Source organism: Nyctereutes procyonoides, unplaced genomic scaffold (assembly GCF_905146905.1).
Source record: "Nyctereutes procyonoides isolate TBG_1078 unplaced genomic scaffold, NYPRO_anot_genome, whole genome shotgun sequence".
In the NCBI taxonomy this organism is placed as follows: Eukaryota; Metazoa; Chordata; class Mammalia; order Carnivora; family Canidae; genus Nyctereutes; species Nyctereutes procyonoides.
In genome coordinates, this window is record NW_026575042.1 from 31,547,716 (window position 1) to 31,568,600 (window position 20,885).

At 57.1% G+C, this 20,885-nt stretch overlaps 1 protein-coding gene across 2 annotated transcripts; it reads right to left on the bottom strand.

Annotated features, from left to right (window-relative positions):
* Positions 1–2,545: 2,545 nt before the first annotated feature.
* Positions 2,546–20,224, bottom strand: AMOTL2 (angiomotin like 2). Of its 2 annotated transcripts, none has more exons than XM_055321234.1 (10): positions 20,053–20,224; positions 16,678–17,472; positions 13,699–14,005; positions 12,563–12,707; positions 12,142–12,234; positions 8,061–8,356; positions 7,102–7,403; positions 6,132–6,349; positions 5,196–5,372; positions 2,546–4,395 (listed from the first exon to the last, which is right to left on the bottom strand). In XM_055321234.1, exons 2-10 carry the CDS (start codon positions 17,409–17,411, stop codon positions 4,337–4,339), a joined length of 2,331 nt encoding a protein of 776 aa, XP_055177209.1. In that variant the 5' UTR covers positions 17,412–17,472; positions 20,053–20,224; the 3' UTR covers positions 2,546–4,336. The 2 variants fall into 2 exon arrangements, with proteins under 2 accessions (XP_055177209.1, XP_055177208.1); XM_055321233.1 differs by having other exon boundaries at positions 5,196–5,375.
* Between the last annotated feature and the right edge of the window lie 661 nt (positions 20,225–20,885).

The following is a 20,885-nucleotide window of genomic DNA, read 5'->3' on the forward strand; positions in this document are numbered from 1 at the left end:
TGTGATATAAAATACCACTGAATTTTAGACCTTAAAAAGATGGGTTTTATGGTAGGTGATTTATATCTCAAAAAAGTAAAATGAAATAAAATAAAAGAGATGCAGAGAGCCTGGTTGTCGTGGTGCTTTTCTCTCATGTTGGATCGAGGCATGGTGGGTGTGTGAAGGCACCGCTTGGTGCCAGGGTTTCCGGGCCGCCTCTTGAAGTGTCGGTCACACGCAGCAAGAGCTGTTCCGGGACCACTGTGTCTTGGCTGCGTCCTCACAGAGTAGGAAACAAGACGGTGGCACTGCAAACAGGTTTCCTGTCCAGCTGGGGTCCTTGGGAGCAGTGAAGTGGCTTCCGCCATTTCTGGGTGACTGGGCCCCAATTTACTGCCCCTTATCATAGCACATTTTGCCAAGCCCTCTGAGCCTGACACATGCCCGGGCCAGGGGAAGAGTTAACGATTAACTGGGAAGTGAGAGAGATGGCTGGGACAGGTGGCCTTCCAGCCCTCTAGGGCAGGCAGTGTGGGGCCCCTCTGAGCCGCACCCCAGCCCTGTGAGTGGAGACACTGGTGAGGGACAGGCAGGCAGGGCAGGGCTATCTCTCTTGGAGAAACCTGGCTTCCAAAGGGCCCAGCAGAGCCAGCCGTGGGACCCAAGCTCCCTCATCACCAGTGCACGTGGGCTGCAAACACTCCCATCCCCAGGAGCCTGCCCAGCCCCACCACAGCCTGCAGTTCCACCAGTTCCAGAATTTTGTTAGGCTGAATTTCAAAGTGCACTGAGAAGCCTACTCAATCCTTTTGCTGAGAGGAAATGGCTCCTCAGACCCACTGGTGATGCTGGGGCTGGAGGGTCCCACTGCCCTACAAGGGCACTAGCCAGCAGGTATTGGTGCCCTTCCCATCTTTTTCTCTGACACGTGCTCAAGCACACATGTGCAAAGACACATAAACAAATAACACATGTATGCACATGCACTGGGCACATGAGGGTTTCTTCGTCCCTCCTGGTCTGTGCCAAGAAAATACTAAAATGACTTGTAGCAGACTAGCTCTTACAAAAGGCACAGATGTTTTGAGAGTCCCTGGCCAAAGGTGCTGCGGATGGGATGGCACTCTTGTCAGGGCTTCCTGTACCCAGTTGTGGGCTGTCCTCCCAAAGCTCTTTTGGGGACAGGTGGAGGAGAACAGGAGGGCATCCTTTGGAATGCCCTCTACAGGCACTGACATCTTAGCAAATGCAGCTGTGGGCTGATATGATTGAGGAAAGAGTTGTGGGAACAAGAGCCCCATGGCTGACACCCTCAGAGAGCGAACTGTCCCCATAGCAAACCCTAAGCCGGGGCCTGATAAGAGGAAGACAGGCATCAGTGCGGCCCAAGTGGCGGAGGCAGGCTGGAGAGGGCTGTGGTGTTGGTGTGGCCACGGGGTGGGGATGGTTGCATTGGCACAGTGTTGGGTGGGGATCCTGCAAGGAGAGCTTCCCATGTGCTGGGGCTCATCAAAGTTGGTGATGCAAAGTTGCTGGAAAAAGGTCCTTGGATCGTCCCAATTCTTCCTCTTGTTTGCTCCCTTTTCTTGTGGGCAGGTAGGCTGGCTCAGGAAAACATGGGTTACACATCAACATTGCCACTGAGTCCCTACATCTGCCCTGAAAATACTTCACCCACAGCCATGGGGTGGGGGGGGAACTGCTCCCCTCAAGTGCCCATGGCCTGTATGGCCTGCTGCCTCGTGGTCAGCCTGACTGCTAGCCTAAGTCCTGACTGGGAACCCGATTGTGCTGACTGGCTCATGGAGACAGATACTTTGCTTCTAATTAGAATGGTTTTCTCTTTTATGGATTAGAGTGACATGCTCTCTCAGGCAAAGGGCGAGTGGGGATACGATAGTAAGGTAGGAGGCAGGCCCCCAGAACGTTCCGCACACACGAATACCCTCTGCTTGTATCCAGGCAAGGGCAAGCACGGTGCCCGGTCTCTTGGATGGCTCTGGAACTTCTTGTGCTGGGTGGAGCTGGGGGGGGGGGGCGGGGAGGATAAAACTACCTTTGGACAGCCAATCCTACTGTGGAGTAAGCATAGCATGTGGCCAAATAAAACCAGCTAGGACAAAGCAAAATGGAGAGGCCGCCCACCTGCCAGACCCTCCCAGACTGAGAGAAACAGCAGTGACCCTGAGCTGCCCTTCATGGGTATGGTCTGGCCAGTGTATAAGGACCAAGGCACTTGGGAGCATGGGGTAGGGGGCAGTGAGGGTACAGTTCAGAGCCAAGAGCGCTCAGGGACGATGACATGGGTGGCCTGCCAAATCCTCAACCCTTTCTTTTTCTTCTTTCTTTTTTAAAGATTTATTTATTTATTCATGAGAGAGAGAGAGAGAGAGAGGCAGAGGGAGAAGCAGGCTCTATGCAGGGAGCCTGATGTGGGACTCGATCCTGGGTCTCCAGGATCACGTCCTGGGCCGAAGGCAGCGCTAAATCGCCAAGAGCACCCAGGCTGCCTTCTTTTTCTTCTTTCTATCCCAGGGCAGTCTCTCATGTGGGCAAAGACACATTTAAAATTTTTTTTTTTTTATTAAAATACTGTTATACCCAGCGGAATGCAGCAGCAGTCCTGGTAGAGGGTGGCATAACAAAACAGCCATGTTTACATTTTAAATATTTACGATAACTTAAACATACAGACACACATCATGGTCTTTGGCAGAAAACGTTCACAGCACAAAAAAATACTTTAAAAGAAATACCAAATATTAATCCAAAATATATTAAGTTGTTTTTTTTTTCTTTCACAATATTTTTTTGCCTTTTTTTCTTTTTTTCTTTTTGCTTTGTAAACAATGCACATGAACCAAATGTATCTTTCAGCTTTTAAAGAAGGGTGGGGGGGGGGGATTTAAAAAAATATGCAATTGTCCAGCAAATGCAAATGTTTAAAAAGGAAACTTGAGGAATCATGGGAATAAGAGAACACATACCGAACCTAAAAACAGTAAAGGATAAAACAAAGATTCAAGGAAAACTAAAAAACAGTCAAGACAAACTACTAAAACCCACCAATCAGTCCTGGGGCTGAGCTGGGGGACTCTTTAAGAGCAGAAGTCAAAGTCACTGCTGCTGGCAGGCTGTCATGTGGATGCTTTGCTCTGATTCCAAAGCACCGGCCCTGCTTCAGGGCGCTGCTCACCAGTAGCTTGAGGAGCCAGCCTCATGGGCTCATTTTGTGACGGGGGCTCCATTCAGAGGACGATTTGAGTCCCATCTTGTAGCTCATTGATCAGTTCTCACCAGCATAACTCCCTCTCCCAATCCCTCCAGGTGGGGACAAAGACTCTGATGAGAACAAGGCAACTTCTCCAGTTTCCTTCAAGAGAATTGGTGCTGGGAAGCCCCCCATGGCAGATGTCTGTGTGTGGTGGCTCATTTCATCTGGCTCAGGGTTCGTAACCAAACCGACAGGATGTCCCAGGGACAGGAGCTGTGGAGCCACTTCAAGAGGTTGGTGATAAGGGTCCCATGGGCATTTAAAACAGGGCTCAAGGTGGAGGGAAAGATGGCCAAATCATGTGGATCAGCCGGTATTAAGAACTGGAGAAGGGAAGAGAGCTGGGAGGCTGGTCAGCAGTTACAGGAACCGTGGTGACAGGGACGGGGGAATAGAGAGGGCACGAATCTGAAGCCTCACGCTTCAATCTTCTGTTCCACAAGAAGGGGGTTATATACAAACTGCACAGCTTATTCTAGTCCACTGAAATAACCCCTATCCACTCCAAGTGAGGGGGTGAGGCTGTGGCTTCTGTAGGACTAACATCCTCAATGGTCCCCCAAAGATGCCAGTCTCAGTGACCTCAAGGAGGCAGTGAGGAGCTGAGGAGCAGATACGGTTGGCTGGGACCACACTTGAGCCACAGGGGAATAGCACGGCCAACTTCCTACTGATGTCCATGGGCAGCCATCTTTGGAAATCAGGCTTCCAAACCAATGTATCCCCTCCTTCCCTGCCTGAGTGCCAGCTGGGGGAGGAGGGGGGCATCCAGAGAGGGCTCAGCTCCCTTCTGGGTTTCCAGTCGCTACCCCAACAGTCAGCCTGGGAATCCTCATTCTGCATGTGCTCAGGAGGGATGTGGGGCTGAGGAGGGTCTTCTGGGTGCAGGTGCTCTCACAGCTCCCCTCACCCTGGCAGCATCCGTCTTAAGCCCTGGGCACCAGACGCTCAATGGGAAGGAGTGCCCGGTTGGGGAGAGCGGGGCAGCAGCCGTTGGGGGGGCTGCTGGAATGGCCACGAGGGGCAGAGGGCAGAGGAGACAGGGAATGGTTCGGAGTACCCCAGCACTACCTCCTTCCTTCAGATCAGTATCTCCACCATGTCCGACAAGTCCTGGACTCTGGATGTAGCAACAGAATCTGGAGGAGACAAGGGCACAGGCAAATGCCAGCGAGCGTTACAAGACTGTCCTTTTAAATCCTGGCACATTTGAAAGACAGGATCTCTCTTCCCCAGCGCTGCCTCCCTCCGCTGCCCAGGTGCCCGGGTGCCCCTAACCTGGCCAATCAAGCACAAGGCTGAGAGCCTCCCTCCTACCCAGCTCTCCACCCAGGCCGTCAAGGTCCAACGTGGAAGAAACATTTATTTATAACTCTAAACTGGTTGGAGGCTCAGAGGGAGGTGGAGCCCTGGGGGAGGGGAGCTGCAGCATTCTTTCCGTGCCTGTGGTTTTCTGGGACGGCGAGGCACAGGCACACACACACATGTGAGGGCTAATGTGAAAGGGAAGCAAAACATTTAAAAGGCATCTTCTCAAATATCTCTGTCTTGGACTCTTTTTAAACAAACTCCTCTAACTTGAGATTGCCATCGGCCAACTCGCCAAGCTCCCTGATCTTAGATGCTTAGATTGGCAATAAAATATGTAAGGAAGGCTATGGAAGACGAGACAAAGCGCTTCCCACGCGGGTGCTTTCTTTCTGAACTCAGGATCTGTCTGTGATCAGGGTTTTCAGTTTCTCCAGTCATGCGTCCAACCGGCCCTCACGTCCACACGGAGGTGGCCCACACAGCCTGCTCGTCCAGCACTGTGCACAGCTCCCCATGGAGCGCCATGAGCCAGAGGGGTCTGGGAATGAAGGGGGCTTGGTGCTCCAGCTCACACCCCGGCGTGCCCGCAGCCCTGCCACGCACAGAAGTCTGGGGAAGGGGGACTCACCCAGCGAGGCTGTCCTCTGGCCCCCGCTGTACCCCAGGAGGCTGTCGGGATCCAGTCCCAGGCAAGCAGAGGCGCCTTCTGTGGGACCATCGGTCTGGGTGCTCCCATCTCTGCTCCCGTGTTTGGCATGCGCAGGGAGGGGAGCTGCGGCCACTGGCTCCTCCTCGGGGGCCCTGTCTGCTGGAAAGGCAGGAGGTTGATAGTTATTGCCTCATCCACAAGTGGTAGCCCCATGGAGGGCACATCACATTAACTGTACCGGTTCAGGGTGTGAGGTGGTACAGGTTGCTCTTGATTTGCGAGAACCTCAGTTAAGATTAAGTACCGTTTCCAGGGGATCCCTGGGTGGCTCAGCGGTTTAGCACCTGCCTTTGGCCCAGGGCGCGATCCTGGAGACCCAGGATCAAGTCCCACGTCAGGCTCCCTGCATGGAGCCTGCTTCTCCCTCTTCCTGTGTCTCTGCCTCTCTTTCTCTTTCCCTCTCTGTGTCTATCACAAATAGATAAATAAATAAATCTTAAAAAAAAAAAGATTAAGTACTCCTGTTTCCAGATACCAAGGACTATCAAGTTAGATTGGTTTCCAAACTTTTTCAGTGGCAGGACCTTTCTTTGCGGATTAAATCTTAGAACTGCTCAGAGGAGCAGAGGAGCTTGCCTGGAAGGTACATCTGCACAGGAAGCTCTATTTTTGCTTAGATAGCAAGCGGCTGGGATCCAGGGTGATAGAATGCACAGAGACGGGGACGGGGACTACGCATGCCCCTTCACACCGGCAGGACTGCTGTGGGCTGCAGGGTCACTGGAGCCACAGTGTAAGCTGGCTCCCTTGGGCACGAGGTCAGGAAGCCCTGGCTCCTCCGAGCCTCACTCCTGAGAGCAAAGGCCTGAGGGCAACCCAGCCCTCTACCTGCACCTCCCATCCGCCTCCTCTCACCTGTAGCCAGCCGGGCAGGGGCATCCGCTGGTCGCTCACTAGAGGAAAGACTTTGCCAGCCTTGGGTGCCCGCTGCGGCAGCCACGAAGACAGATGGTACAGACTTGGCGGGCCTCAGGGAGCCCTGGGTGGCCTTGCCCGGGTCTTTCCTGGAGCGCTGCTGAAGGACCTTGATCACTGCATCTTTCTCCAGGATCTGGGCATGGAGCACTTTCAACCTGATGGACGACAGGCCACGCTCACGTGGTCAGACCAGCAAATCCAGTGGCCCCCACCCTCCCCACCTCATGAAAGCTGGAGGGAAAGCCCTCCCCGCCGAGGCTGTACTCTCTTGCCCTTATAGCAGGGGCCAGGAGGGGGCCTTCAGAAATGTCCTCACTGTTCTGTAATTAGAAGGCCTGAAAATTACCACTGCATGAGGCCCTGGGCCCTTTTTATGCCAATAAAGGGAGGTCAAGAGTGGGTTAGATTCATCTGATGAGAGCAATGGCACAACCCTTGCTCCGTGGGGCAATACCCCAGAGCGGCTGATCATCCAATGGGCTCAGTTGATGTGCTTGTGCTTTTGAGTCAGACATAGGTCAAAGAGAAATCTTGTGGGGCCTCTGAGATTGTTTTTGGACAGAAAACACCAGCTATCCCCAAGCGAGGGACCAGTCCATATGCCTTCTGGGGTGGTGCCTGGTGTGGACTCAGTTGGAAAGTCTTACTCTCTGATTTACTGGGGGTAGGGGGCAGCAAGTAGAGGCCAGGTGGCATCCAGCACCTCCACAGCCAAGGTCCTCCGCAGACCAAGGAGTCTGGGAAAGAACATGTGCGTGGCGTCTGGTGTGCCAAACACCCGGGAAACCAGCCCAGAAGCATAAAGGACTAGTGGAGAGAGGGGGTTTATCAGGGATTAAGCATGGCAGGGATCGGACAGTGCCACCCCCACCCCCACCGCAGGTGGCCTGCAATGCCAATGCCCAACCTGCTTTCCATTTCCTGATGCCTGTGGCCGCCGGTGAGCAGACCCTCGTTGAAACTGCTGCTGGGTGAAGGCTGGGGCGAGTGTCGGATGAGAGTGGTGTCACGCTGGGCGGCGGCCGTGGCCGCTGCGTCCATGGCAAACTGCCTCATGGCACGTTCCTCCAGATACTTCTGCTCCCACTTGGTCATATCAGCCTCCAGCGCCAGGATTTGCTCCTCTTTCTCCCGCAGTTGCTCTGACAGCCGCAGGGCACTGAGCTCTGGGGATCCACCATTGGCACCAGTGGGGGTGCCCGCCTGTCTCTGTGGAGAAGGGACCACTGTGATCAAGGGCAGGGGTTGGGGTGTGGCCGCCACTGGTCCTCACCCCACGCAAAGACTCTCACTTATGCATGGGGGCTTGTTCGGCCATTCCCAGCACACCTGCCCCCACGCCCCACTACTACCAAAGATGAAGCAGGTGCTGTGGTTTCCCACACCCCTGTGGCCAAGAGCATAGGGAAGATCAGGCCTGCCTTGCATAGGGGATTAAGTATCTTCCAGACTGGGAAAGGGGTGCTCTTCATAATTACACTGTGACAACTAGGTGTAAACTAGGACCCACCTGGGCAGCCCAGGGCATTTGGTCACTCTACCTCCGTGGGGAGAGTAAGGTTGGGCGTGGAGACAGAACTTCTCTGGTTTGTAAACACTAGAGTTATTAATGGGGCCCAAAGTGAGGATAAAGACTCAGATCTGGGTGACCGTCTCTCCATCCTGGGGAGACAGGTAAGAGCTAGCTAGTCTTCTACATCAAGGCTCCTGAGCTACTTTCTCTAGAGACGAAGGATGCCAGCCCCTGCTGCTGAGGACCGAAGCCCAGGTCTTGAGTCCCCAAGGCTGGCACCGAGCCAAGAGGCAAGGCTGGAACACCGATCACTCTGGCTTTCCAAGGGGTCCTCCACGGGTCTCTGAGCTCACCTGCTGTGCACGCAGGGCCTTGAGTTCCTGCTCCAGGCGCGTCCGCAGACGTAGCTCCAGCAGCTCCCGCTTCTCACAGGCAGCCTGCAGCTGCCCGAGGGCTTGCTGCAGCCGCTCCACCTTCTCCACGTAGGCCTGCTTCTTGCGCAGCTCCTCCTCGGCTCGCGCAGCCCGGCCCTGTGCGTTGCTCAGAGCCTGCTCCAGCAGCTCCGCACGCCTCCGCTGGTCCTCGATGGCACCGCGCAGCAGGGCCATCTCCCTCTCCAGCTTCTCCTGCTCCTGCTGCTGCTCGTAGCCTGCGGTGGGGAGGTAGAGGGGGGCTCAGTCAGGGACGGCAACCACCCTAACTGGTCCCACTGAGCGCCTACCACAGGCTGGGCTCTGCACTGATGGCTGGATGAGCACGACTGCATCCTACCCTCTCCACAATCCGGAGTTAGGCACTGTTATTACCATTGCCACCGTACAGAGGAGGAACAGGTTAAGTCACAAATAAATGGCAGCACTGGACCTGGGCCCTTGCGGTAATAAGTGGGCTACACTGCCTCTCTGCGGGGATAAGGACAGTCCCGAAACACTGTCTACTTGTGCCAAGTGGCACCATTTTCAAAACACATTCACAATTTTCCTGGAGCCTCATGATGAGGCTAGAGACTGGCCAGATGGGAACTGTGATAGGAACTCATGACACATGAGAAGGCTCATGAGCTTCATTGAAGTAAGAGAACAAATGAAGAAGGGAGAAAAAAAGCATCATTGGCCTCAGCATGAGCCAGGCACTTACACATCTTATTCCATTGAAGCCTTCAACAACAGCCCCTTGAGGGAGGATATGTGATCCCTAACATATTGGGGAAGAAATAAAGGTGAATGGTGCTGCTAAAGTGGGGACCCATGTCAGCCTGGCCTCCAGAGGACCAGGCTGCTTCTGGCTGTGGGGGGCCCCCCACCCAGAGTCCTCTCAGAGTAGGCTCCAGGACTCATTCTGTGGACCCAGGGCCTCCCAACATAGTGCTACATTTTCTCCCCTGGTCTGGAGGATCACTGCAATGTAGACAACCAGGTTTATAAAGAAATGCAAAATCTGTGGCATAATGAAAATGACATTGGTCCAAAGATTTGTGTTTAAGGTCCTAGCTCTCCCGACTTCCAAATCATCTTTTTTGCTCCCCAGAAGAATTCTGCTCAGAGACTCACTTTACATTGCGGAGCCAAGCAAGGCCCAAGCCAGGCCATGCAGTCCTCCAGCTGATGCTCTGGGTGTAAATCCACCTCCCATGCACCTGCCCTTTGGGAGTCCAGCCTGGCCCCCCAAGGAGGGTGTCAGCTGCCTGCCTTACTGGAGGGCAGAAGGGGGTGGGCTCCAGGGCCTGCCTGATGAACTCAAAGACACTGTCTCTAGAGCAGCACTATCACAGTACCGTGGGATTTTCTGCTGTAATAAAATTGTTCTATATGTGCCAACCTGTGCAGCAGCCACTACGTTCTCGTGGCTATTGACCACTTGCAATATGGCAAGTGTGAGGAAGGAACCAGATTTTTCATTTTATTTAATTTTAATAATTTTAATATTTGGGTCACATGTAGCTAAGTACCTATCGTATTGAACAATACAGGTTCTGGAATGAAAGAATGAAGCCTTGGGACCTGCGTAGGCAAAGGGAGGATTCATGGATTCCTGGAGGCAAGAGGGCACAGGGCACTCAGGTCAGCTCTGGCTCAATTTGGGTTTTTCCAGATTTGGAAATCTAGGCCTAGGGTGGCCTTCTCCTTTAGTGTGGAGTGAAAAGATGAGGAAGCTCAGTAATGAAACTGAGGCATCCAGAGTGGGCTGACCGCATCTCATGAGCAGCACGGTGGAGGGGCGGGCAGAGAGAGCAGACTGGGGATTTGGGCCTAGAGACAAGGACCCCGTCCTGTATGTGCTCACAGAACCCAAAGCTTACAGAGCTTGCAGGCAGCCGCGGCCTCTCCTCCCAGTCTTAGCAGACTGCCCCATCGTCTGGCCCCAGACCCGAGGCTCAGGCGAGTAGAAACTGCTCAAGAAGGATAGGGAGCTAGAAGGATAGAGAGCTAGGAGAGCTAGGTCTCAGGGAGGCCAGGGCCAGACCCGAGCAGCCAAAGCTGGGAGTCTGTGCCAAAAGCAGGGGGCTCGGGGGACAGTGCTCCCGCTTCCTACTACTGTTGACGGACCCCAGAAAAAAAAAGTGAGGTCAACTAGAGACATTTTTCTCCCTGGGACTTTTGTGGTTTTTTTTCTCCGCGGGTGTTAAGGAACAAGGAAGAGCTGCTTGGCTTTCCTCAGCCCCTGCAGAGAGGAGTGGGGGGCACCCCGCCTTCTGTTTCCCCGCAGCTTCCTGCGGGCCCCAGGGTGAAACCAGGGGCCAGTCTGGTCCGCTGGGGAGGCGAGCTGGGGGGGGGGCGGCCTGGCGCCTCGGAGTAAGCCCCCGGCTCGGCCGTCCCTTTGTCCCAGTGGCTCGGGCGGCGGCCGGGGGGCGGGGGGCGCGCAACAGCCCGGGGCTCCGGAATGCCCGGCATCCAGGGCATCCAGGTCACCCGCGGCTGCCAGATTAGTGGCTCCAGCGTGGAGCCCAGCAGCCGGCGCGCTCCTCGGGGAGCGGAAACGCCTCCCGCCCCCCCCTCCGCCCGCTCCCTGAAACCTGCCTGGCCACTTCCCTTTGCCGCAGCGCCGCGCCCCCAAGGCCTCCCCTCCCCTGCAGGCCGCCCCCACTCTGCACCCCGCCAGCGACTCACCCCTCCACCCTCAGCCTCCCAAGGGCTCCAGCCCCCTTGTGGTCCTGCTCCACTACCATCACCTCCCTCCCGGGACCCCAAGTCATGGCCACCACCTCCTGCCCAACCCCCACCCCATCCCTTAGGTGTCAGGTTCCAGGCTCCATCCTTGAGGAAGGAGGTGCTGCCTGCCAGAGCTCAGTCCTCGAGCTGCTCCCCCCCACCGCCGACTTCTAGATACCCCCCTACTATCCAGGCCCCTCACACACAGTAGGTTTCCTCAAAGTCAGCCTCACCAGGACTCGAGCCACCCCTATTCCATTTGTCTGCAAACGCCCCAAGGCCACAACAGCAGGTACTCACTGCTCACTGCCCGCCCAGCTGTGCTAGAGCTCCTTCCTGCTGCTGAGCTCGGCCTTCCTAGGGTACCACTCCATGGCGTCCACCTCCACCTCCACCTCCACCTGAGCTGAGCCATTGCGCTGCTTCACCTGTGGGCACCTCTCCGCCCCTGCCTTCCCCACAGAGCCTCTCTCTCAGGCCAGTGGGGACTTCCCAGTCACTAGTTTCCAAGGCCAGGGATGCCTTGGTTCCCTTGAATCTGTGATGAGAAGACCCTGCTCCTTTCTCAAGCTTGACCTCCCTACCCTGGTACATCCCCCGCCCCTGGGCCTGCTCCAACCCTCTGCCCAATGCCCAGAAGGGGACTTAGCATAGTTCTGCTAATGAACAAATGACTGACTGACTGACTGACTAGACTAGTCAACAGTGAATTCATCCACTCTCTTTCAGAAGACTTCCACTACCCGTGTTAGAGGAGTTTCCCAAACTCCTTCTTCAGACTGCTGGTTAAGCTCCAGGAATCCATTTTTGGTTGTCTGCGGGTACCTGGCCACCCGGTTATGGCTCAGTTGCATCATGCTCCCCAGTTTCTCACATTCCAATCAGGCACCCCTAACCTTTCTGCTGCCTAGGACTCCCTGGGAGAACTCAACATTCCTTCTCTCTGCTCCCACTTGCCTCCAGGGCTATCTGGACTCCGCCACTGCCCACTGCTCCTCTAGCTCCGAAGGAGACGTACTGAAACAGCACCACAGCTCAGCAAATCACTGCACCCCGGCTGTCCCTCTTGTAGCCACTGACCTCGCCAATAAGAGAGAACCAGATCTTGTTCCTTGGAAGCCACCCCTCCCAGCAGGACAGTCCAGTGCATAGTAGGCATTCAGTAATCCTGGGCTCGAAGCACTGCTTTGACAGGCTGGAGGGCCGATCCTCCACGTCCAAAGTCACCGTCCCAGTGTCACCACCCACATATCTGTATGGGCATCTGAGCGTGAGCCCTACTCACTCTGAGCAAGCAGCTTGGCCACCATGTCCTGACTGCCTGCCTGGGCCTCCTGTGTCTTGCTTGCCAAGCGGCGGTTCGCAGATTCCAATCTCTCTGTTTCAAATGAAGGAAAAATGTTTTAAGAAAAAATATTTGAGTATCAGGTGCCTGCCTGTGGGGCTGCACCCTCTAAACCGGGGATGGGCTGATAGGGAAGCCCTGGGTGTGCTCAGGGCCTAAGGAGGAGGGAGCACTCTGGGCCACAAAGGTGAGGAGGTCCCATGAGAGGCCCCAAGGGGTTAGCACAGAGACAAGCATGCCCCCTGTCAGGGAGGCCCCCAAGGAGTTTCAGCCTGGCCCCCTTTGAGTCAATTTACACAACTTCTCTTTTCAAGCCTCCGCAGGTGCTCACCACCCCCTCACCTCGAGCGACCTCTCTCACCTCTCAGATCCCTGTTGAAGTCCTGCAGCCTCCTCATTTCACTATCCATTTTGTTCCGCATGGTCTTTTCCAGGGCCTCCCGCTTGGAAGAGGCTCTCATTAGGCTCTCGTGGGCCTCAGAGAGCCGCTGGATTTCACCTTCCAGCTGCAAGAGGCAGACAGGAGAGCTGAAGGAAGGGGAGAGATCCCTGTGTGGCCTCAGGGTCCCCTCCACAGGCCCAGGCTGCTCTCCGACTCTCCATCAGAAAGGATGAGAGAGGACAGGATAAAAGGCAACAGCAAAAAATCCAGGTGGTTATAGTGGGACGGTCAGAAGCTTGTGGCCTCCAGATTTGAATCAGATGCTAGAACCAGCAAGCAGGGGTCCCCTCAATTGTGCCAGGGCCCCGATGCGGAGTGAACCCAGGGCCAGGTACCCTGGAAGGGGCTGCCTCTGACTGACCAAGCATAGCTTTCCTGCACCCAATGTCCAGAAAGAAGCATTTTACTTTTGTCCAGTTTCTACTGAGAATCTGAGCACCGTGGGCCAGGAGTGGGCACAAAAAGACTCCAGCCATGTTCTAGGGGCCAGAATAGCTCAAACCACAGGACAGCCATAGGAGGCCCAAGGCCACCTGGCAGAACTGAACGCACAGCTGGCAAACCTCCTCTAAAGAACAGGGTGCCGGCCCCTGGGCTGAGCTGCCTCCTCTCTGGAGCGTTTCCTCCTCTGGCCATCCCCGTGCACAGCAGAGGGCCAGCCTGGCCCCAGCTGCCCCTCCCACTTGGCTGCTGGCAGGTTCCGCACGTGCTCCGAGCTGGCCTGTGATTCCAATAAGTAGCTCGTTTTTTCCAAGAGGAGGGGCTTTCTTTCTGGCCAGGGCTGGCCCAGAACAGACTTGCTGTTGTGTGCGGGACACAAAGGGCTCTCTGTGGGAGGTGTCCACAGGAGGGGGTGTGTGCAGGGGAAGGGTGTGCAGCAAGCTGGTGAATGGGCTCTTTCTAATCACCACTGGCCAGCAACTGCTCACACTCCAGGGCTGCTCTGCTGGCCTTGAGGCTGCTCCCCAGCTGTCTAGAGTCAGTGAGGGAGGGAGGAGAAAGGATATGGGGGTAGAGAGCAGGCCCCCGCCCTCTGAGGCCCCTGCAGGGCCTACCTTCTCGATGCGGCCAGCCTTCTCCGCTGAGCTCTCCAGCTCCCTCTGCAGCCTCTCATTGTCCCTCTGAAGCCTGGCATTCTCCCTCAGCAGGGTCTCCATCTGGGCCAGGTGGGCACTGCCAGAGGGGGCCGAGGAGGCCTGGGTGCTAGCCGGCCCCTCCACCTCAGGTGGGCTGAGGGCGCCTAGGGGGCCATGGCTGAGAGCAGCTGGGTGTGGTGGCAGGGGGTGCTCCTGGGGCTGCTGTAAGTACTGGTACTGCTGTTGCTGCTGGAGAAACACAGGGGGCACTTGGGCCTGCAGGATCCTGGGGAACAGAAGAGATGGCGCTTAGAGACTACGCAGGCCCCTGTGGCTCCCACCCCTGAGCAGCCTTGGGTGGGCCCAGCCCTGCTTGCATACTGGGAAGTCTCCACACAACAGGAGGCAGTGTCCAGTGGGGAAGGCGTCTATCCGAGACCCTGAATGGCCAAGGGAATGGGGCTAGTGGGGGTTAACATCAGGATGCTTGTTTCATGCCCAGCCTCACTGTGGCCAAGGCCTTGGGGATCAGCCTGAGTAGTCCTGGACCTTGTACACAGCCTTCCAGGACTCTGGGCCACTTCCTGCGTCTGTTATAAGCCTCTTACACTAGGACTTGCCAGTGTAGCACACTCACATTTTCTACTCCCTATTTTGGGTCTCATCACCTATTGCAGAAACATTTTTGTGAATCCCCGTGGCTCAGGGCAGAGTGTAGATAGATGTTGGCATAAGGGTCTGAGCTCCAAAGTCTGACAAAATAGGAATTCAAATCCCCATGGTGCAGGCTCTGCTAAATCATGAGGATGAGTGTTTCCAGCCTCGAGGGGCTGGCCAGGCCTACACAGGGCCTGATGGGATGCTGGGCCTACAGCACGTGCTCCCACAGTGGTGGTCCATCTTCTACCTCTCCTAGTGGTAACTGCAACATAGTGTCTGCTTAAGGAGTAAACGTGGCCCACACACTGGATTTTCTTAGGCGTAGGGGCCACCTCTGGACCACTGCAATAGCCTGAGTGGAGGGACAATGTTCCACTGGCCTCTAGCAGTGCTGTAATGTCACCCTCAGCCCCATTAAGGGAAGGAGCAAAGAGCAAGAGGCATGGGCGTCAAGGCTGGTCACACGGCCTTTCCGGGGTCTTGTGACTCCAAGTGTGAAAGAACAAACTGCCTCAGTTACGCCAGGAGCTTTCCAGAAGCTTCATGAGAGTTGAATTCCACTTGTAGGTCCATCACCTCAGCATTCATGCCCTCCATCCCCCTCACAGCCTCCTCTCCCCTGCTCCCCTTAGGACCCTGGGCTAAAAGAAAAGTCTCTGCCCCAAGTTCCCAATGAACAATCCTTGTGTGACCAGCTGAAAGGAAAGGCTGGGCAGATCTATTTCTCTTACTGCCTAAGGCAGAGCTTCCAGTGAGGGCTGAGCAGAGGGTCCCCACTGGAATGTGCAAGCTCTCGGTGCACTGCTAAATGTGGCATTCTCAGGGTTGCTTCACGAACTTTCTCCCCCCTGCACCGGGCCAGGCAGACACAACTGGCATTCTTGGGGGATGACTTAGCTCTGAGAAAGAATAGAGTCTCCTTTCCTTTCACACTTGCTCTCCCTTCCCTGTCCTGCCCCTCCCCCGCCCTCCCAGTTTTGTTCTCCTGTGGTCTACTTCCTTTCCACGATATTATCTTTTCCTGACAGGGTTCAATAAGGCTGCTCCAAAAGAAGAAACCCGCGACTCAGCTTCCGAAACTCTCCCTGACCAAGCCCTGAGAGAGGAGATAAGGTGGGGGGGGGGGGGGCACGAGCGGTGGAGGATGGAGAAAACCCACAAGGCCCCGTCCTCTGGTTCCTCCATGCCAACACCATGGCGTCACTCATTTCTCGAGAGCAAGGAAAGGCATCTATCCCAGGAAAAGGCCAAATGGTGGGAAAGCGGGTGACTAAATGAAGACTCAGCAAGCATGAAGAGGACCAGACTTCAGCCTTGAGCTCCCAAGGAAAGGAGTCTGCAACTCCGCAGGCCCCTCTGGTGGGGTTTCCTGGGCCAGCCCGGGCGAGGTGCGGTGTGTGAAATGATCAGTGTCCCTGCTTCTCAGAAGGGGCCGGGCCGAGTGAGAAGCCAGGGGCTGAGCCTCATTTCTAGGAACCAGTATTTCTGCAAACTATCCGGGGTTTCTGTCCCCTCCTTGCACCCTTTGCCCTTAGAATCCATTCTCTCTACATGCTTCCCAGGGGGACCTTTTTAAAGAGGTAAGCCAAATCCCATCCTCTAAAGGCTTCCCTTCACACTCAGGTTCATAGTCCACCTTCCCCAGCAGCCCTTTCCAAGGCTCCACAGAAAGGGGCTTGCCAGGACCCCATGTCCTCTCCTGCTAGGGGTTCCAGCCACCTGGAGCACAGGGAAAACGTGAAAGGAAACACAGAGTAGTAGGAGGGCGGCTCCTGCCCTGGTGTAGGCCAGGGAGAGGTCTCGGAGGAGGCCATCTGGTCCTTCCTGCCTCCAGTTAGGAATGCCTCCCACTCACCACAGAAGGCAGACTGTCCCGTTGGTCTTAAAAGTCTCCAGAGAAGGAGGTCCCATGTCCTGCCAACTCAGCTTGGAAACCATTTGGCAAGGATTCCCAACCCTTGTCTTTAGCAAGTTCTTTCGAAAACCTAACCTTTAACCCCCTGCTGTAACCGGTACCCCCTGGGAACCCTAGTTACTTGACTGCTACAGCTAAGCACACAATGGCATCCATCTCCAAATTAAAGCAAAAGGTCCTACTAAGTTCTCACGTGACCCTGGCTAAGTCCTCCTCTACATCAGGCCTGAGCCCCTCCCTCTTGGGACAGGGAGAGGGTCTCAACAGCCTTCTTCTGGGGCCTGCCAGTCCCGACACAGGATGTTGTCTGCAGGCTCTCCACCCCAGGGGAGAACGATACCTGAAGAAAGTCAAGAGCTTGAAAGAGCAGGGCGGGCAGTTACCTGACTTCAGCATGCTGGAAGTGTGGGCTCCCGCGGGTGCGGTACCGTGGGTCGGTGACAGCAGTGGCGGTCTCGTGAGCTAGCACGACGTGTGGGTACTGAGGCGGAGGTCCGCGGGGCTCTGGGCCCTCGGCAGGTGGGCCCCTGGGTGCGGGGCCCTGCTGATTGCGGGCCAGCTGCGGGAAGCTGTGGGAGGAGCTCATGTGGCTGGGGGCCCGGGCCCCGTTCCTCTCCAGGGACAGCTGCAGGAGCCGTTCACTCAGGGAGCGCACATGCCCGTGCCTCAGCTCTCGCAGGGCCTCATCCTGGCTCCGATGGCCTCCTGGGGCCCCTCGGGGATCCCGGTCCCCCACATGTGGCCGGGGCCCCGCCTGCTGAGCCGCATAGTACTGGGAGTGGGCTTTAGCCTCTTCGTAGGTGGGCAGCTCCTCACCCTTGCCGGGCTGTGGACACAGCCGGTAGAGGGTGTTCTCTGCCAGGTGGCTCTCACCGCCCTGGTGCTCCTGGCCCTGGGGTTCCTGCCTGGTGGCTTGCTGCAGCACCTGAGTGTCCTCAGGTGCCAAGATCTCTGCAGAGGCTTGGGGGCTCCCTGTGCCCCCAGCCCCAGCCCCACCCCGCAGGGCCTGCTGTTGGATGGCCAGTAGCGTGCGAGTCTCCGTCAGGTTGCCATAGCGCAGCTGCTCCTGGATGAGGCGGTGCAGGACCGTCCCGGAGGAGTCTTCTAGCGTCCTCATGCTTCCTTGCCTTGTACACAGCTGCCTGGACAATGGCCCGTGGCACCTGGCCCCAGGGCACCTGGGAGGAGGGAAAGAAGAGCAATTAGTGGGAGCACAGGGGAAAGAGGGCAGGGGGTGCTTTCCATTACAGTGTGGTCCAAAGCATAATTGTGAAGAGTAAGGCTATGGGGGGGGGGGGGTCACACAAGCCTGGGTTCAATTGCCAGTGCTGCCACCTACTGATTAAGGCAAATTACCTAACCCGTGAGCCTCAGTTTCTCCATCGGAATAACGCTTGCCTCATGGAGGTGAAAATTAAATAAGGCAATGGCTGCTGAGTGCTGGTGCACTGTAAATCCTTGGCAAAGGGCCACCATTACAGTCATATTCACGGAGACTTACTAAAGAAAGCCACCAGTAGCCTCCAAGGTAATCCATCACCCAGCCTCTGCAGTCAGCTTCCCAGTGAAAAGGCTGAGGAGAGACTCCAGGGCAGGAGTAGTTCAGCTACAACCACTGAGCAGGCCAGTCTAGGGGTAGACAGGGCCCCAGTTTATTGGCAGGTGATAAAGGAGTCCAGCCTAGTAGAAGCCGTAGGCAGACAGCCCCTAGCTCCCTCTAGAATGTAGCATGCCTGAGCCCTAGCCTTGGCACGGGTAACTCACCACCCTCTACCACCTTTACCATGCTGAGCCCTCTCTGTCACAGGATGACCTTGACGGTCACTCTGCAAGGTGAACAGGAAGGAAAAAATGCATCTGGTTTGGCGAATAAAGGATCAAAGGAGAAGCTACAACAGGATGATGGTTTTGTGAAATGAGGTGAAAAAGATGCCACCAGTCAAGGTTTGTGGGTCAGTCATAGCCTGTGTGCTGACAGCAACTGCATGGGTGCTCCAGGAAAAACAAAGGGCGGCACCATGTCTTTGACTTTATGACTGTCCCTCCTACACATGTACACTTGCTACTTGGAAAAGACCCTGATGGCCCTCTGCCACATAGAGGGTGGGCACTCAGCATTTTGCCATCGGTAACACTTATCTGAGCTAACTGGAGGAGTAGGGGAGCGAGGGAGAAGCTGTTGGTTGCAGGGACCAGAGTCTGGGGGCAGGGACCGGAGTCTGGGGCGGGGGTGGGCTGCTGGAAACTTCAAGAGCAGGGAGTATCTCCTGAGGAAGGTATTGCCCTCTGAGCTTGGGCTCTCAGTGGCTCATGTCCCGAGGCTGCCTGCCTCACCCAGCTTCCTTCCACAGCCTCCTCCCACACAAAACTCCTAACTAGATTCAGGGAAAACCAAACAAAACCCCTATCCCCACAGGTCTTATGTATGGGGGGAGGTCAGTGGGAAGAATGTGGTCCCTTCTGGGCCACAAAACTAGCCCCATTGCCCTGCTGCCTTTAAGGTTTGGTAGGTTGGCAGAGCAGCCATTGCCAATCTACTCCTCCCTCCAGGCTGCCCAGAAATGAGGAGAGGGACAGGAGTCTGGAAGGCATCTCTGTGCCCATCCTTCTTGGCACCCAATCGGCCGCCCCCTCTCCTACACCCCGGAGGCGTGGAGATGCAAGACTCCAGAGTTACCAGGGGCAAAACAAACTGCAATCAATTCGCCCTAGAGTTTCCTCCGCGGGGCATCTCCTAAAGTAATCGGTCTGGGCTGACTCTCCAGCCGAGAATGACGGTGGGAGCGGGGTGGGGAGAAGGGGGGGCGGTGGCGTGCAGGGCTTTCGGGACGGGCTCCTCGTGTCCTCCCCGCAGCCGTGAGCCTGGGAGCCGGGAACACCTCCGGGCCCCTGTGCCGCGTTTGTCCCCGTCAGACCCCTCAGATGCACATTCTTTCGGCTGAGCCGCTACTAAAATCTGTGACGGCGACCCGGCCATGCACCTTTGCTGCACCAGCGCACCCCGGCTTCCTGAAAACCAGCGCCCCCTCCCCAGTAAGCAAACAACTCCGGCTCGCGCCGGGGCTCGGCCTCGCCTACGGAACCCACGCGAGGGTCTCTAAGTCAGCTTGCACCGCAGCCAGGGATGCCGCCCTACCCGGCTCCCAGCCGACCGCGAGCACCCGGACCGGGGGGGCGGGGAGGGGGAGCCGGTGGCCCAGCAAGGTCTTTAAGCGTCGCGGGTCCGCCTCCCTCCCAGCCTCCCGAGCCCTCTTTGTTTTCCGAATGCTCCAGCGCTGACGTCACCGGGCTGGACGGCCGGCCGCATTCTTTCTAAGTGAGAGCCATTCCGAGGCTCCAGAGAGGATTTTCCAAGGAAGACAAAGAGGAATTCTTGGACTGGTTGGGGGCAAGGACACCTGTGATCTGCCCCCAACCAGATCGGCCCCAGGGCCCTGCACCTTGAGCTCGCAGCGGCGCCCCTCTGCCCAGCCCACGACCCGAAGCATAAGCCCCCCGCTCTCCGCAAAGGCTGCCCCCCTCCCCCAGCCCCCGGGGGCCCGCGGGGGCCCAGAGCTCGGGACCCGGGCGCGCGGCGAGGGACGGCCCCGGGCCGCCTCTGCGCTTCCTCGCAAGGGCGCACCGCACCCGGGGGCGCTCGCCGCGCCGGGCTCGCGCTCGCGCTCCCGCTCCCGGGAAGGGCGGGCTGCGCGGGGGCTCCGGCTGCACCGTGGCTCCCGGGCCGCGCGCTCCCCGAGGCGCCGGGCGGCCGTCCTTACCGCTGCGGCCCGCGGGTGCTCGGCGTAGTCGGCCCGGCCCGGCTCGCCCGGCTCGGTGGCGGCGGCGGTGGCGGTGTGCACTCGGCGGCGGCGCCGACGCTCTGGCCGCCCGGGCCCCAGCGCGCAGCTCCAGGCTCGGCCCGCGCCGGAGGCGGCTGCTATGCCAGGAATGTGAGAGTTTCAGGTTCCCCCTCGGGATCAAAGCGAACCACAAATAACCTCTCAGCGCGCCGCCCTCCTCCGCCCTCCGCCGCCCTCCGCCTCCTCCCCGCCCTCCTCCCGGCCCCCGCCTTCCTCCGGGGAGGCGGTGCCGCGCCGCCCGGAGCTCGGTCCCGGAGCTCGGTCCCCGGGCGGCGCAGGGCCCTGCGGGACGCGCGGCGCCTCCCTCCCCGGCCTCCCCACGCCACCGCCGCTGGGCCCCCCGGGCTGCTGGGGACGGATTCATCCCCTCGGCCATTGCCACCCCCCCCCACCCGACCCGTCCCCACCTCCACCTTGCACCCACTCCTTCAGCCCATCGAAGATGGGCAGTCGCGGGTCCCCAAGGGGTACTGGGCTTTGCTGCAGGGAGAGGGGCCCCGGGTGTGTGTGTGTGTGTGTGTGTGTGTGTGTGTGTGCAAGGGGAGGAGGACTGTCAAGATGTCCACACCCGCCCGGCTTGGTTGGACTCTACCTCGGTCCCGCTCGAGTCTCCGAACCCCCACTGCTCTCACCGCCAGCGGCCACCCTTGAATTGCCCTGTTATTGTTTACAAACACCTTTGCCAGCTCTTTTAGGGCCTGTCTCCACAGGAAGTGTGAATCTGGGTTGAGAATCTTCCGGTTAATTTGAGC